Raw genomic sequence first — 13,304 nt, 5'->3', positions numbered from 1 at the left:
TGTTGACTAATGAGTTTGCCAACTGCTGGGCAAGCCATCAGCCTTCACCCTGGAGCCAAAGGCAGACGCAGGGGCCGAAGACACCACCCTTTACGTCCATCCAAACAGAAGGCAGCTTGTCCCAACAGCCAGGCACATGCTGCCTGATGCCTGAGCGAGGGGAGACCCTGCTCCCCGTGGTCCCCTGAGCTGATCTCACTTTCCTGAGGGCCTCCCAGGCGGCCAGGCACATGCTCCCTTAGCTCAGGTCCATCCCGACCCTAAAAAGCGGCAGCATCTTCTCTCCAGGCCCAGGGCGACCTCAGCAGATGCACCCTGGTGCCTCCGAGCACCCATTCTAACCGGGACGCCTAGACCCAGCTCCCCAGGCCCCAGGGGTTTGGACCCGGATAGGCCCACGCTTCTGTGGAGTTGCAAGGCACAGGGCTGACCGCCCAGGTCTCCCCTGGTGGCCCTGCACCTCGGGAGGGGAGGGCCGCGGAGGCCCTGCTTCCCAGCTTTCCCAGCCCGGGGCCTGGCTGCTCCCTGCTCAGCGTCAGCCCAGATGCTGCACAGCTGCACTGTGGCGTGGCCTCTCCGGGAATGTCACCCTCCACAGCGTTCACCCAGCTGGGCCTAGAGACACGAGAGGGGAGAGGCAGTGCCTCTCCCAGAGGGGCTCGGAGGAGAGGAGGCTGGGCCTGTGTCATTGGGACCGAGGCCCAGCTCCTGACCCTCTCGCCAGCAGCAGCACTCCAGGGCGGCAGTGCTGGCACTGTCCTGCTGCTCTTGGTGCCACGGGGAATCCCCAGGGGAGCAGGGGGCAGCTGAGGTGTTGGGTTTGCAGTCGGGGAGAGAGGCCCTGAAGCCATGCTGCTTCGCTGGCCTCCTCTTCAGTGGCCTTTCCAAGCCCTGGGCGTGTGAGGGTTGCCCTGGCAAGCGCTGAGGAAGGGGTGCGGTGGGAGGGGAGGAGGAGGCAGACAGGCTGCTGCCTGTGAACTCTGGTGCCCCCCTCTCGGGAACCAGCCTGCCTTGCTGGGGACCCTGTGCTGTGGAGGGCCATAACCTTCTCCGAGCGCTACCCACTGCTCTCCTGATCTCAGAATAGAGGGACCCCGCTGCGCGCCCCAAGCCAGGGGAGAGCAAGCCTGCACAGGGCCGCTAGGGAAACGAGCGTCCTTCAGAGTCTCCCATGGGCGGTCAAGGGACAGCCCCAGGCCTAGACAGGGACACGAGCTGGGCAGGGCCAGGGGTGTGTCTCCTCCCACCCAACGGGGTGGTGGCAGGACTGGGGTCTGAGGTGGATTCTAAAGCCCCTGCCAGACACACGTGGGCTGTGTTCCAGCCCCACACGAACGCGCTTCCCATCGTGCCCTCCCCTCAGCGGTCCTAACCCAGCCTCTCCGGCCCACCTATTCACAGCTCGTGTGGCACGGACGGGGACCTGCTGACAGAAGGCCCACGCCCCTCCTTACCAGTGAGGCAGTGAGCATGGGGCAGGGACAGCCCAGGGCAGGTTGGGCGTCGCCAGGCTGAGGTGGCTGTTGAGTAGGAAGAGAGGGTGATGAGGTCAAAGGGACAGCTAGCGCTACTGGATGGGGACCGGAGTGGTACCTGGCTGCTGAGCCCAGTTCTCTGCCACGGCCCCCTGGCTGGCCCTGTCCTGACGAGGCTCTTAACCTCTGACCTCTGCCCTCCTGCAGATCTGCGCCTGCAACTGCTGGACGTGAAGAACAACCCATACCTGATCAAGGCCCTCTACGGCCTGCTCATGCTGCTGCCCCAGAGCAGCGCCTTCCAGCTGCTCTCCCACCGGCTCCAGTGCGTGCCCAACCCCGAGCTGCTGCAGACCGAGTGAGTGCGGGCAGGGCCTGCGCCCGCTGCCTCCATGGGGGGAGGCATTGCCACCCAGCAAGGGCAGGGCCCGAGGGGCTTGGTGAGGACGCTGTGCCTAAGGGGGCTGCCGAGTGTCTCCTTGCCTGGGCATCACACTCTCTGTCACCTCAGACCCTGTCCATCCACAGCCACTTGCCCGAGGGCCTCTCATTTCCATATCAGAACACCAGGCTGGGGGATTGTGGGAGTAGGTGGTAGGGAGACCTTCTCTAAGAAGCGGGATTAACGTGAGAGTCAGAGGTGGCGTGCACCTGTGGCTGCACCGCGCGGTGCTGCCCACGGGAAGAACAGGTATCGGCACCTTTGCCGAGAGGCCCAGCATGGGCAGCTGTGGCAGGAGGCTGCGGCCCCTGGGGGGTCGAGGCTCCCACCCGAACACACTGCTGGCCTGGCCCCTGGAGCCTGTTGGTCCTTGTCTATATTTGGTAACCCTTGGAGGCTTCGCCTCATCCACAGGCATTTGGCATCCGAGATGGAAAATTTCACTTGTCAGGTCGCCATGGAAACAGGCAGAGCCACTGAGAAGATTTACGCTGAATGGAGCGCGCCCAGCTTGCATCAGATGCCCTGTGTGTCTAGAATTCCCTCCCAGGCTGTTCAGGCCGCTCTGCAGGCCTGGCGTCTCGCTCCTGGAAGGGCCTCGCGCCTTCGCCATTGGATGCACTGGCGCCTGTGCCATTGGATGCACTGGCGCCTCTGCCATTGGATGCACTGGCGCCTGTGCCATTGGATGCACTGGCGCCTGTGCCATTGGATGCACTGGCGCCTCTGCCATTGGATGCATTGCCCAGCACTCGGCCCCTTTAGGGCTCAGCCCACCACCCCTCCCCCTGGCCTGGCCTCACCGCAGGCTGGTGTGGGCACCTGACTGCTGGTCTGCCCTGGGCCAGCTGCAGGGGCTTGAGCCCTCAGCAAGAGTGGTCTCTGGACCGAGGCCCAGCTCCTGACCCTCTCGCCAGCAGCAGCACTCCAGGGCGGCAATGCTGGCACTGTCCTGCTGCTCTTGGTGCCATGGGGAATCCCCAGGGGAGCAGGGGGCAGCTGAGGTGTTGGATTTGCAGTCGGGGAGAGAGGCCCTGAAGCCACGCTGCTTCGCTGGCCTCCTCTTCAGTGGCCTTTCCAAGCCCTGGGGGTGTGAGGGTTGCCCTGGCAAGCGCTGAGGAAGGGGTGCGGTGGGAGGGGAGGAGGAGGCAGATAGGCTGCTGCCTGTGAACTCTGGTGCCCCCCTCTCGGGAACCAGCCTGCCTTGCTGGGGACCCTGTGCTGTGGAGGGCCATACCCTTCTCCAAGCGCTACCCACTGCTCCCCTGATCTCAGAATAGAGGGACCCCATGCACGCGCCCCAAGCCAGGGGAGAGCGAGCCTGCACAGGGCCACTAGGGAAACGAGCGTCCTTCAGAGTCTCCCATGGGCGGTCAGGGGACAGCCCCAGGCCTAGACAGGGACCTGGCCCAGCTCTGACCTCAGGCAAGACCACACTTGCTCTGGGTCTCTTCACGGGGAAATGAGCGCTGGGGCTACCTGGGTGCTTGAGGCTGTGCCCAGTCCTCGGGGCTCTGTGTTCCCAGCCGTTCTCAGCAAGGACCAGGCGGACAGGCAGGGAGCAGGAGGTGAGCAGGGGCCTCGGGAACAGCTGGGAGGGGAGGGGTCAGATTGCAGGGTGGGCACAGAGGACAGCCTGGGAGGGACAGGCAGCTGGAGGACAGCGTCAGGTGCCTGACAGGCCTGCAAGCGGGGAACAGCTGAGGGAGTTTCTGGGCCCCCCGCCCTCCCTCGTTCTGTGCGCTCAAGGCGCCCACAGGGCTAAGGGAGACTGGGACCCCCTCAGGCTTCCCGGCCACTCCCCAAAGACATCTCCCCGGTGGGGCTGGAGGAACGCTGTGACGCTCACCACGGTAGCCCGGTGACAGGTGCGGGGAGCGGGGGAGGGGAGCCCAGCTCCGTGCTGCTGGCGTGTCCTCCAGGCATCGCTGCCTGAGGGTTGCAAACACGAAGGACCCGTGTGAGGCCCCTCGGTGCGGTGCCCTCTGACAGGGAGAAGAGCCGGCCCCCAGGGGACATACCCCTCCCTGCGCCCATGACCTCGGGCCAGGAAGGGTCTCCCCTGCAGGGAGGCCGAGTCACTGGGGACAGCTCACTCCTCCCGACCCCCACCCCTACCCTGGCCACATCTTTGCATATCACCCTGGGTTTGCCACTCACTGCTGGCATCTCCATGGAAACCCCTCCTCTCACGCCTGGGGCCTGATGCCGTGGCTCACCAGGCGTGTGGAGGGAGCAGCATACAGACCCATGGAACCCCAGCGTCAAATGGCACGCTTCAGGGTCACCGGCCTCAGGTGTATAGGCCTGGGTTGGGGTAGCTTCCGGCCACCCCCTGAGGTGAGAGGTCCGAGCTCCAGGGCGTCTCGGCCTCCTCAGGAACCAGGTTTCTCTCTCGGGACAGTGGCATCTGTGCCACAGAGTGACTGTGCCAGGCGGTCCCTGCCTGCCATCCGGCCCCTAGAGCAGCCCCTCTCTGATCTTTGTTGAATGATGTTCAGCAAGCAGCTCAGGAGGCAAGGCCTGAGGCCCAGGTGTCTGCAGGTAATGCATCTTCACAAGAAAGCATCGGAGAGCAGGCTGAGGGCGTGCAGGGCCACCTCCAGGCTCCAGACGGCCGACCATGGGAGGGTTCACGCTGCCAGCCCTGGCGCAGCAGCCCCGGGGAGGGTCCGCGGTGCCGTTCAGGCTCAGAGCATTGGGCGCCCGTACCTTGCCGGGAGCCAAGCTCACTGCCGAGGGGTCCATTTGGGTGGAGCACCATCGTGTTTCCCCCAGAATGAACTGAGCAGCTCATGTGCCTCCAGCTGCCGGGCCCTGGCTGGTCACCTCCGAGGGCAGAGCCATGGTGGCTGCCCATGGCTGCCCATCAGGCACCGAGGCGGGGGCTGGAGAAATCCCCCTTTACAGATAAGGAAACTGAGTCACCCAACATCCAATGGCTAGGAAGTGGTTGTGTTGCCATTGGGTCCTATCTGTCTAGCTCCTGCTGCTGCCCGGTCACCCCCATTGGGGTCTCTTCATGAACTCACAGGACCAAGGATTGTCACCAACAGCCCAGAGCCTTCCGAGACCCCTTCCTTAGAGTTCCCAGGGCCCCCAGGCCTCAAGAGCTTAAGGAAGGTAAAGGCCAGCGCACAGATCTGCCCCCAGGCCCGTGCGGCTCCGGGAAGGAGAGCAGAGTCTGCAGGGATGGCGAACGGGCCGGGCCTGAGGGGAGCTAGTCCTCAAGGGCAAGCGGAACACTGAGTTGAAGGGGCAGCAGGGCTACTAGCTTGCACAGCGTAGGGAGGACCAGGCACGCCGTACTAGGAAGTGTGCAGTGCACACGCGTGCTGCTGCACCGAGCAGCTGGGGAGGGTGATGGCAGCAAGAGTGGTAGGAGCCATGGCTTTCCTTCCCCAGGGGCAGCGGCTGCCTGCAGGCTTCTGGGCCCCAACACTCAACGCGTGTCCTGCCGATTGAGGGCCCGGTAGAGACCCTTCAGCCCTCCCTGCTGGCCCCGGCCCTCGCCCTGCCCGAGAGAGTGGGCCAGGCCGCCGCCTCCCCCACCGCTGACCCTGTTCCAGGCCCCAGCTGGCTTCCTGGCTGGCTGCAGGCCCTGGCTTTCACCCCAAAGGGAGCCACTCGTAAACAGGAAATGCTTCCCAATGCGATGCCTGCTCTGGGCGCTGTTGCCAGCCCACAGGCTGGGGGCCCTGTCCAAGCCGCAGTGTTGACCCGTCTCTCCCACTGCTGGGGAGGGGACGCTCACAGGGCTCCTCAGCTCTTTGGGGCTGTTGGGGAAGGGGTGCTGGGCCCGGAGCAGCAAACTCCCGCCATCGAGTCCACCGCCTGGGGCCCGGCCCTCCTGCGTCTGGAGCTGCGCCCCTCCGGCAGCACGTGTGCCGGGACGTTGACCCGAGCCCTTTGCTCCCTCTCCCCAGAGACAGTCTGAAGGCCGCCCCCAAGTCGCAGAAGACGGACTCCGCCAGCATCGACTACGCGGAGCTGCTGCAGCACTTCGAGAAGGTCCAGAAGAAACACCTGGAAGTGCGGCACCAGCGGAGTGGGCGCGGGGACCACCTGGACCGCAGGGTGGTCCTCTGACAGGCCCGGCCTGGAGAAGGGCCCACTGGGGTCTTCGGGCCCCTTCCCGCAGCCTGAGGGCCTGCCTCCGAGCAGGCTGGCCCTGCCACAGCCCAGGGAATGGAGCAGGGGTGGAGGCCGTTCTGTCTACCCCCGCTCGCACCACCCGGCCCCCTGGCCGCCAGCTCTGTCCAGCATTCGGCTCGAGCTGGCTTCCCACAGGGTGGGGCCGCAGCCTCAGACGCCACCTGTCCTCCGGGATGAGTCTTTCTGACGCCCTCCGGCAAAGAGCTTGACCTCCCAGCCCACCAGAGAGAGCCCTGGCCTCATGCAATGCGTGTATGCGTGGCTGTGTGCACACGGGGGCCAGCACAGAGCTCCGTGTGAACGATGCATTCCCGCCCCAATAAAGAAACGACAGGAAACCCTCACCTGCGCCTGCCTGCTCCTTCCCACGGGCGCCCGCCCCTGCCGGATGCGGCAGCTGCCCCAGGACCTTGCACCTATTCTGGAGCCAGGTCTGCTGGTGGCTCAGGGAGGGCCAGCTTCGTGGGGAGTCTGGTTACTGCACGCTCCCTTGACAGGTGTGGGCCCTGGGGCTCCCAGCTCACCCCTAGGAACTGCCCCTACTTCCTGGAGAGCACCAAGGGCTGGGAACCGGAAACCCCTCCCAGGCACCTACTCTGACTCCCATCCCGACTGCCCCAGGGACAGGGGGACACGTCCCCGCTGGACAGACGACCGGGCGCCCCTCCGGGAGTTCCTGAATGGAAGGGCATGCGCACTGCAGAACTGCAGCTCGTGGAGGTGGGGAGGTGGGAGGACGTGCCCAGGTGCTTCCCCTTGGTTTGGCTAAATGAGCCTGGCCGAGCCGCACCTGTAGGCCCCTGACCTCACACTTGGGGAGCCTCTGATTGGCCTGCGGGCTCTTGGTGGCTCTCAGGTGGGAGCAATGGCGCTTTTCCCAGAGCAGCGTCTCTAGGAGGGTGGGTGTCACTGCTGGAGTCTCCGGGGGCAGGACGCGGCCCACTTATGCCCTACTGGCCCCACATGGTCCCCACCACCCCAAGAAAGGTTGCCGAGAACCAGGTCACCACGCCTCCCAAACCCCAGGCACTCCATCAGGCTGGCACCCGTGCCTCTTGGAAAGGGAGCCCAAGAACTTCAGGAGGGGGGTCCGAACGCCTCCGCGCCCGGGATGGAGCGCCCCGGGCAGGCGGCCCTGGGGACACCTGGTGCGGCGGCGGCGCGGCCGTCCCCGGGATGCTCCCAGGGGACCCCGGCCCTCCGCGGGTCTGCGGAGAGCCCGGGGCCCCCCAGGCCGAAGACTCCGGGCGGGCGGAAGGGCGGCGGGAGCCCCTATGGGGGCGGGGAGCCGGCAGGCCCCGCCCCAGCGCCGCCCCCGGCCCGCGCCGCCGCCGCCGCCCGCTCGCCCGACCAGTCTGGCCGCGCCGGGCTCGGATTTCAAAGCCGCGGAGCCTGGCGGCGGACGGGCCCGCGCCCGCCCGGCGGTTCCCACAGCCCCCCCCGCCGCGACCCTCCGCCCCCGCCCCCCGCCCCCCTCCGCGCCCACGTGACGCCCGCGCCGCCGCGGCTCCGGGGCCGCCGCCTCAGTGCCCGCGCCGCCAGCCGCCCGCCGCCGCGCCCCCGGCCGCCCGCCCGCCATGGCCCGCGCCGCCCCGCGGCCGCCCGCCGCCCCCGAGCGCCGCGCCGCCGGCCGCTGAGACCCAGCGCAGGCCCGGCCCGGAGCGCCCCGCCCGCCGCCGCCCGGCTCCCCGCCCGCCCCCCGCCCGGCCCGAGCATGGAGACGGCGGAGAAGGAGTGCGGCGCCCTGGGCGGGCTCTTCCAGGCCATCGTCAACGACATGAAGGTACCGGGGGGGCGCGGGCCCGGGCGCGGGGTCCCCCCCGGGGGCGCGGGCGGGGTGCGGGGTCCCCCCGGGGCTCTGTGTGTGTGTCCTTGGCCGGCCTGCGCCCGCTGCGCGCCCGGCTTCCCCGGGCTTCCCGGCCGCCTGTCTGGGGGTGCGGGTGCCCGTGTGTCGGGGTGCCCGTGCGGTCCCCAGGGTCCCTGCTCTGGGTCACCCGAAGCGCAGCGCCCCCAGGGGTTCGCCGGCGGAGCCTGCGCACACCGGGGCTCCCTGCGCCCCAGACCTGCACACCATGAATGAGGTCTGGCTCCCGGGGTGCCTCTGTGGACCGTTACCAGGTCCGGGGGTGTCTCTCCGGCCTCCGCCCCCTACCACCACCATGCCCCCCCTGCCTCCAAGGCTGGCCTTGAAGCCCCGTCCATGCTGTCACCCCCAAAGCAGGGGGAAATAATGAAGCGGAGAACCGTTAACTCCTTCCCCACCGGCCTCGCCTCTGGGCCGACCCTGCGTCTGCAACCATCCCCCAACGGGCCTCCCAAAACAGCTGTAGAACTCCGGGGTCCCCAGGCTGAGTGTCCCCTGCGTGCCAAGGCCTCTGTCCTTACCTTGGGAGGAGGAGGAGGGAGAAGGTTGGGATTGGCAGAGCAGCCCCGAGGGAGGGCCTTCCCCACCCTGCTTGCACCCCGGGCCTCAGCTCCAGCCCCTCGGCACGACTGCCCCACGGCCAGGCCGGAGCAGGCCGCCCACCCCTGGCCCACCACGGGCTCCCCGGGCGGGGAAACCGAGGCCAGGGGGTGACTCAAGGTCATTTAGGAGACAGTTAGACACTGTCCCTGACCTCACCCCGTCTTTGTGGATCCAGGAGGCCAGGTGGCAGGGCTGGCTCTGGCAGACAGGCAGGATGGGGCCAGGACCGGTTCCTGCCCCTCTCCCTTGGGGGGTGGGGAAGGAGAAAGGAGGACTGGGTTCCCACGGGAACTCCGAGAGAGAGCCCCCAGCCGCCCAGCCTCTCACACCTGCGAGGCCACAGCACCACCCCAGGTGACATCACAGGCCTAGGAGGTGCTCAGGCCGGCCCTCAGGGTGTGGGGGGTTCCAGGCGTGCCAGCGGCCCCTGTGCTGCCAGGGCACGGCCCCATGGGCAGCTGCCAGGGACCTGCTCCCCACAGGAGGCCCGAAGCCCCCTGGCCTGGGCCTGCGGGTAGGCAGCATGTAGTGCCCCCCACACTCCCATAGGGGGTGCTTCCCCTGAGACCGTCACCCCTTACAAATCTCCCTCAGCCCTGCTGGCCCGGAAGAGTGCCACCGGCCTCTCTCTGCCTTCAGCAGCTCCTCCTGCCCTGTGGGCATCACAGCCCTGGCACCAGGATCTCCTCCCCTGGGACCGGGCAGCCCAGACCACCCTCCCTCCCCGCCCCCCGCTGCCACTCCCAGGGCCGGCACCCTCCTCCTGCTGGCAGCCTCCAAAACACGCAGAGAGCAGCAGCTGGTGCTCAGAGAGGCAGGATCCCCTCTCCCTCTCCAGGGTGCCTGCAAGAAACTTGGGGATAAGGAAGAAGCAAATATCTTAGAACAAGAGGCCCAGGTTACAGCAAGAGGTGCAGGCAGGATTTTCTGACTGGAGGCAGAGAGGGAGAGGATTCACCTGGGGTGATGCCAAGCGCACATATTCCCCCGCCTATGACACATGCGTATGTTCTGGCGGGGACAGAGCAGGGACTGGGCCACCCAGAGGCCCTTGGCCTGGCTCGAGGGGACCGCTTCTGTCCTCCCCGGAGGGTAGCTGCGGCAAGAGCATGACTTTGCCCCGTGAGGCCTCACCACGGCCCAGCCTGGCCCTTGGAAGGCCCACCCCCTGGCTTGAGGGCTGGAGGGAGGGGCTCCCCGAGCTGTGCCTGGAGCCGGAAGTGTGTGGAGGGGGGCACCCACTCAAGAGTGGAGAGGGGAGCCGAAACCGGTTTGGCTCAGTGGATAGAGCGTCAGCCTGCAGACTGAAAGGTCCCGGGTTCGATTCCGGTCAAGGGCATGTACCTTAGTTGCGGGCACATCCCCAGTAGGGGATGTGCAAGAGGCAGCTGATCGATGATTCTCTCTCATCGATGCTTCTAACTCTCTAGCCCTCTCTCTTCCTCTCTGTAAAAAATCAATAAAATATATATTTTTTTAAAAAGAGTGGGGAGGGGGCCTCTCAGGAGCTCTCCCTGCTTGCTCTGCCTCCTTGGACTCAGCTCAGATGCCCACTTGGTGCCAGGAAGCCCACTGGAGCCCACAGAGGGGCAGGGACTTGCCTGAAAGGCCAGGACTGGGCTCAGTACCTGGGCTCTGCCTGCTTCCGTCCCCACCTTCAGCCAGGTGGGTGAATGGGGCCTCCTCCCAGCACTGGCCCCTCCCGAGGACGGGGCCATCACTCTTTGCCCGCCCTCTCAGGAGTGGCGAGTGCCCCCCAGACCCAGAGGCCCTGGCCGGGCTCCTGGCAGGGGGGCGGGATTCGCACTTACCAGGTGTTGGCCCATGCTAAGCGCCTTCCGGCCAGCGCCTCCTCAGGGCCCTCCGAGCATGTCAGACTCACGGCCGGCCGGGCCGCACGCCTCGTTTGTACCATCCGGCCACGAGTGTAACATGCTTGCTCTACACGGACCCCACCAAGGAGATAGGCTTCCCATCCTGACCTTCCAGGAGAGGAGACTGAGCCTCAGAGAGGGGTCCCTGGCTCAGGGACCCTGGAAAACCCTCTCCCTGGCGTGGCAGCCTGAGTCACCCACCGGCTTCGCCAATGCTGAGACCACGTCCAGCACCCAGAGTCTGAGGACTGCGGTCCCCGGGGCCTCCTCGTTGGTCTTATCCCTCCCACGTGGATACCTCTAGGGACAGGCGTGTCACCGTCCCCTTCCTGAGTCCCTCCCAGCCCTGACGTCCCTGCCTCTCCCCACCCGGATGCCCAGAGGCTCTTCCTCCCACCCCCCCACAGCTTCTACCTGGACCATGGTGACCCGTCAGGCAGGGATCACATCCTGAGGGCCACGTGGCAGCCTAACCTTCATCTCTCTCTCTTTTTTAAATTTTTTTAAATATATTTTATTGATTTTGTACAGAGAAGGGAGGGAGAGAGATAGAGAGTTAGAAACATCAATGAGAGAGAGTCATCGATCAGCTGCCTCTTGCACACCCCCTACCGGGGATATGCCCGCAGCCAAGGTACATGCCCTTGACCGGAATCGAACCCAGGACCCTTCAGTCCCCAAGCCGACGCTCTATCCATTGAGCCAAACCAGTCTCGGCTTCTTTTTTTTTTTTTTTTTTTCTTTTTTTTTTTTTAATATATATATTTTATTGATTTTTTTACAAAGAAGGGAGGGAGAGGGATAGAGAGTTAGAAACATCCATGAGAGAGAAACATTGATCAGCTGCCTCCTGCACACCCCCCAGTGGGGATGTGCCCACAACCCAGGTACATGCCCTTGACCAGAACCGAACCTGGGACCCTTCAGTCTACAGGCCGACGCTCTACCCACTGAGCCAAACCGGCCAGGGCTGACCTTCATCTCTGAGCCTCTGGTGTCTAGAATGGGGGTGACCAGTCTTCATCTCTCGGGGCGGTTGGAAGGATTCGGTGCGATCCCACGGGGACAGGGCTCACTGTCACCAGTGAGAACATCCCAGCGTCTCAGGGCCTGCAGCCAGGCGCGGGCCCCGGGAGGACTGAGGACGCGCTCCTGGCTGCTCCGGCCCCTCGGGTCTCCAGCTCTGGGGCCCTTTAAGAATTACCAGGAGGGGTGGAGGCCTCGGGCCGTCGCTGAGGGGGACCTGGGCCTGGCCTCCCCACGCCCCATCACCGTGAGAGAGAGTGAGGCCAGGCAGGTCCGAGATGGAGGGAGCCTGGCCAGGTCGAAGCTGTCGGGACGGGCCTGGGCCCTGCAGGGAGGACGGACTCTTCTCTGCCTGGTTTCCCCTGGGCCCTTGCTCTCTCGGGCTGCCCAGGGGCCCCAAAGGTCTCCGGGGGGCCAGGACGGCTGCACTGCCCCCCCCCCCCCCCCCTCACATACTCTTTCCTCCCTGGAGGCCTCCTCTCAGCAAGGGCCTGGAGGGGTGGCGTGGGAGGGGGTGCCACCTTTCAGAGGACCCCTGGGGGTGCCAGGGTGAGGGACCGTGGTGACAGCCCACCCACAGCCTCCCCGCCCCCTCCGCTCCAGCCTGTGTGAACTTCTCAAATATTTGCTTTCCCTGGGCACTGGTTGGGCTGGGCAGGGAGGGGAGGGAATCTCTGAGGCCCCCAGAAGCCGCCCCGTCTCCTGTCCGCCCCCGCAGGCTGTGCTCGGCTGCAGGGGCCGTTTCAGAGCTGCGCCTGGGTTCCCGTCCAGCAGAGCCCCCCTCAGAGATGGGGCAGGGTCTCTGCCTCCCTTTTTCCTTGGGATTAGCCACTGCGCCTCGTCCCACGTGGAGGGAGGGCTGGAAACCCATGGGCCCCGGCCTCAGCTCCCTTTCAAAGGCTGAGGCTCCTCCGAGACCCAGCGGCCATGGGAAGGCACATGAGCCCCTTGAGTAGACTGGACAGCTCGGTCGCCAGGAGCCTGGCGTCCCTACGGGGACTCCCCCTCCCCAGCTTGGAGCTCCGGGCCAGGCTGGGATAAAGGCCACACTGTGTCCCCAGGAGGGGCGGGGGGGAGCCGGGGTGGAGAAAGGTGGCTCTGTTGGCCGCACAAGGCCCCATTCAGCCCAGGGCCTGGCTGTCCCGGCGGGCTGTCACACCCTCCCCGGCCTGGGAGCCACTGCTGCCGCCGGGCTGGGTGCTGGCTGGGCTGGCAGCAGCTTCCAGGCACAGAGGAGGGCCCTCTGGGTCCTGAGCCCTGCCCCCCTGCACGGTGCCTCTGCCCGGGGCCACGTCTGGGGAACACGGAGCCCCCCGTGTGGCTCAGCCCAAACCCCGAGCACAGGGCACCTGCCGTGTACCGTTTTCGCCTCCCCTGAGGAAGGATGTGCCTGAAGACAGGAGGCCGGACTTCCTGATGGTCAGGGAGGAGGGAGGCACAGGGGCATCTGTTCCCAGGGCCGGGACTTCCTCCTGCGCCCGCCTCTGTCCTTGGTCCTCTGTTCCGGGCCCCCCCCTCCCTCCCCGAGGCATCTCTCTTCCTCCCCGTCTCCCCCACAGAGCTCCTACCCCATCTGGGAGGACTTCAACTCCAAGGCCACGAAGCTGCACTCCCAGCTCAGGTGAGGCTGCTGAGGGCGCCCGGCCGGGGAGGGGCAGGGCCGGGGCACGTGAGGACACCTCCCCTCAGACCCTCACCGTCCGTCTCCCCAGGACCACGGTGCTGGCTGCGGTGGCCTTCCTGGACGCCTTCCAGAAAGTGGCCGACATGGCCACCAACACCCGAGGTGGGGAGGGGCCCGGCGGAGGGAGGTTGGGGGCCCCGGGTTGGGCTCGGAGACTGGGACTGTGAGCCAGGGAGAGGAC

The 13,304-nt window shown here is 66.2% G+C and overlaps 2 protein-coding genes across 6 annotated transcripts in view; both read left to right on the top strand.

Moving 5' to 3' along the window:
* Window positions 1–6,416, top strand: part of VAC14 (VAC14 component of PIKFYVE complex) — a 91,116-nt gene extending 84,700 nt beyond the window's left edge. For 2 of the 3 annotated variants that reach the window (XM_036441058.2, XM_036441056.2), the window contains exons 18-19: window positions 1,683–1,833; window positions 5,844–6,416. In XM_036441058.2, coding sequence (XP_036296951.1) covers window positions 1,683–1,833; window positions 5,844–6,006 — 314 coding nt within the window. In that variant the 3' untranslated portion in view covers window positions 6,007–6,416. The remainder of the gene's footprint in view (window positions 1–1,682; window positions 1,834–5,843) is intronic. The other variant, XR_006741855.1, reaches the window with a different exon arrangement.
* A 1,281-nt stretch (window positions 6,417–7,697) lies between these two features.
* MTSS2 (MTSS I-BAR domain containing 2) overlaps window positions 7,698–13,304 on the top strand; it is a 29,718-nt gene continuing 24,111 nt past the window's right edge. For all 3 annotated transcript variants that reach the window (XM_045582693.1, XM_036441069.2, XM_036441063.2), the window contains exons 1-3: window positions 7,698–7,855; window positions 12,999–13,060; window positions 13,152–13,225. In XM_045582693.1, coding sequence (XP_045438649.1) covers window positions 7,787–7,855; window positions 12,999–13,060; window positions 13,152–13,225 — 205 coding nt within the window. In that variant the 5' untranslated portion in view covers window positions 7,698–7,786. The remainder of the gene's footprint in view (window positions 7,856–12,998; window positions 13,061–13,151; window positions 13,226–13,304) is intronic.

The sequence above is a fragment of the Pipistrellus kuhlii genome, unplaced genomic scaffold, assembly GCF_014108245.1.
Source record: "Pipistrellus kuhlii isolate mPipKuh1 unplaced genomic scaffold, mPipKuh1.p scaffold_m20_p_17, whole genome shotgun sequence".
In the NCBI taxonomy this organism is placed as follows: Eukaryota; Metazoa; Chordata; class Mammalia; order Chiroptera; family Vespertilionidae; genus Pipistrellus; species Pipistrellus kuhlii.
Note: the sequence above shows the minus strand (reverse complement) of the source record. Positions and strands in the feature narration are given on the sequence as shown.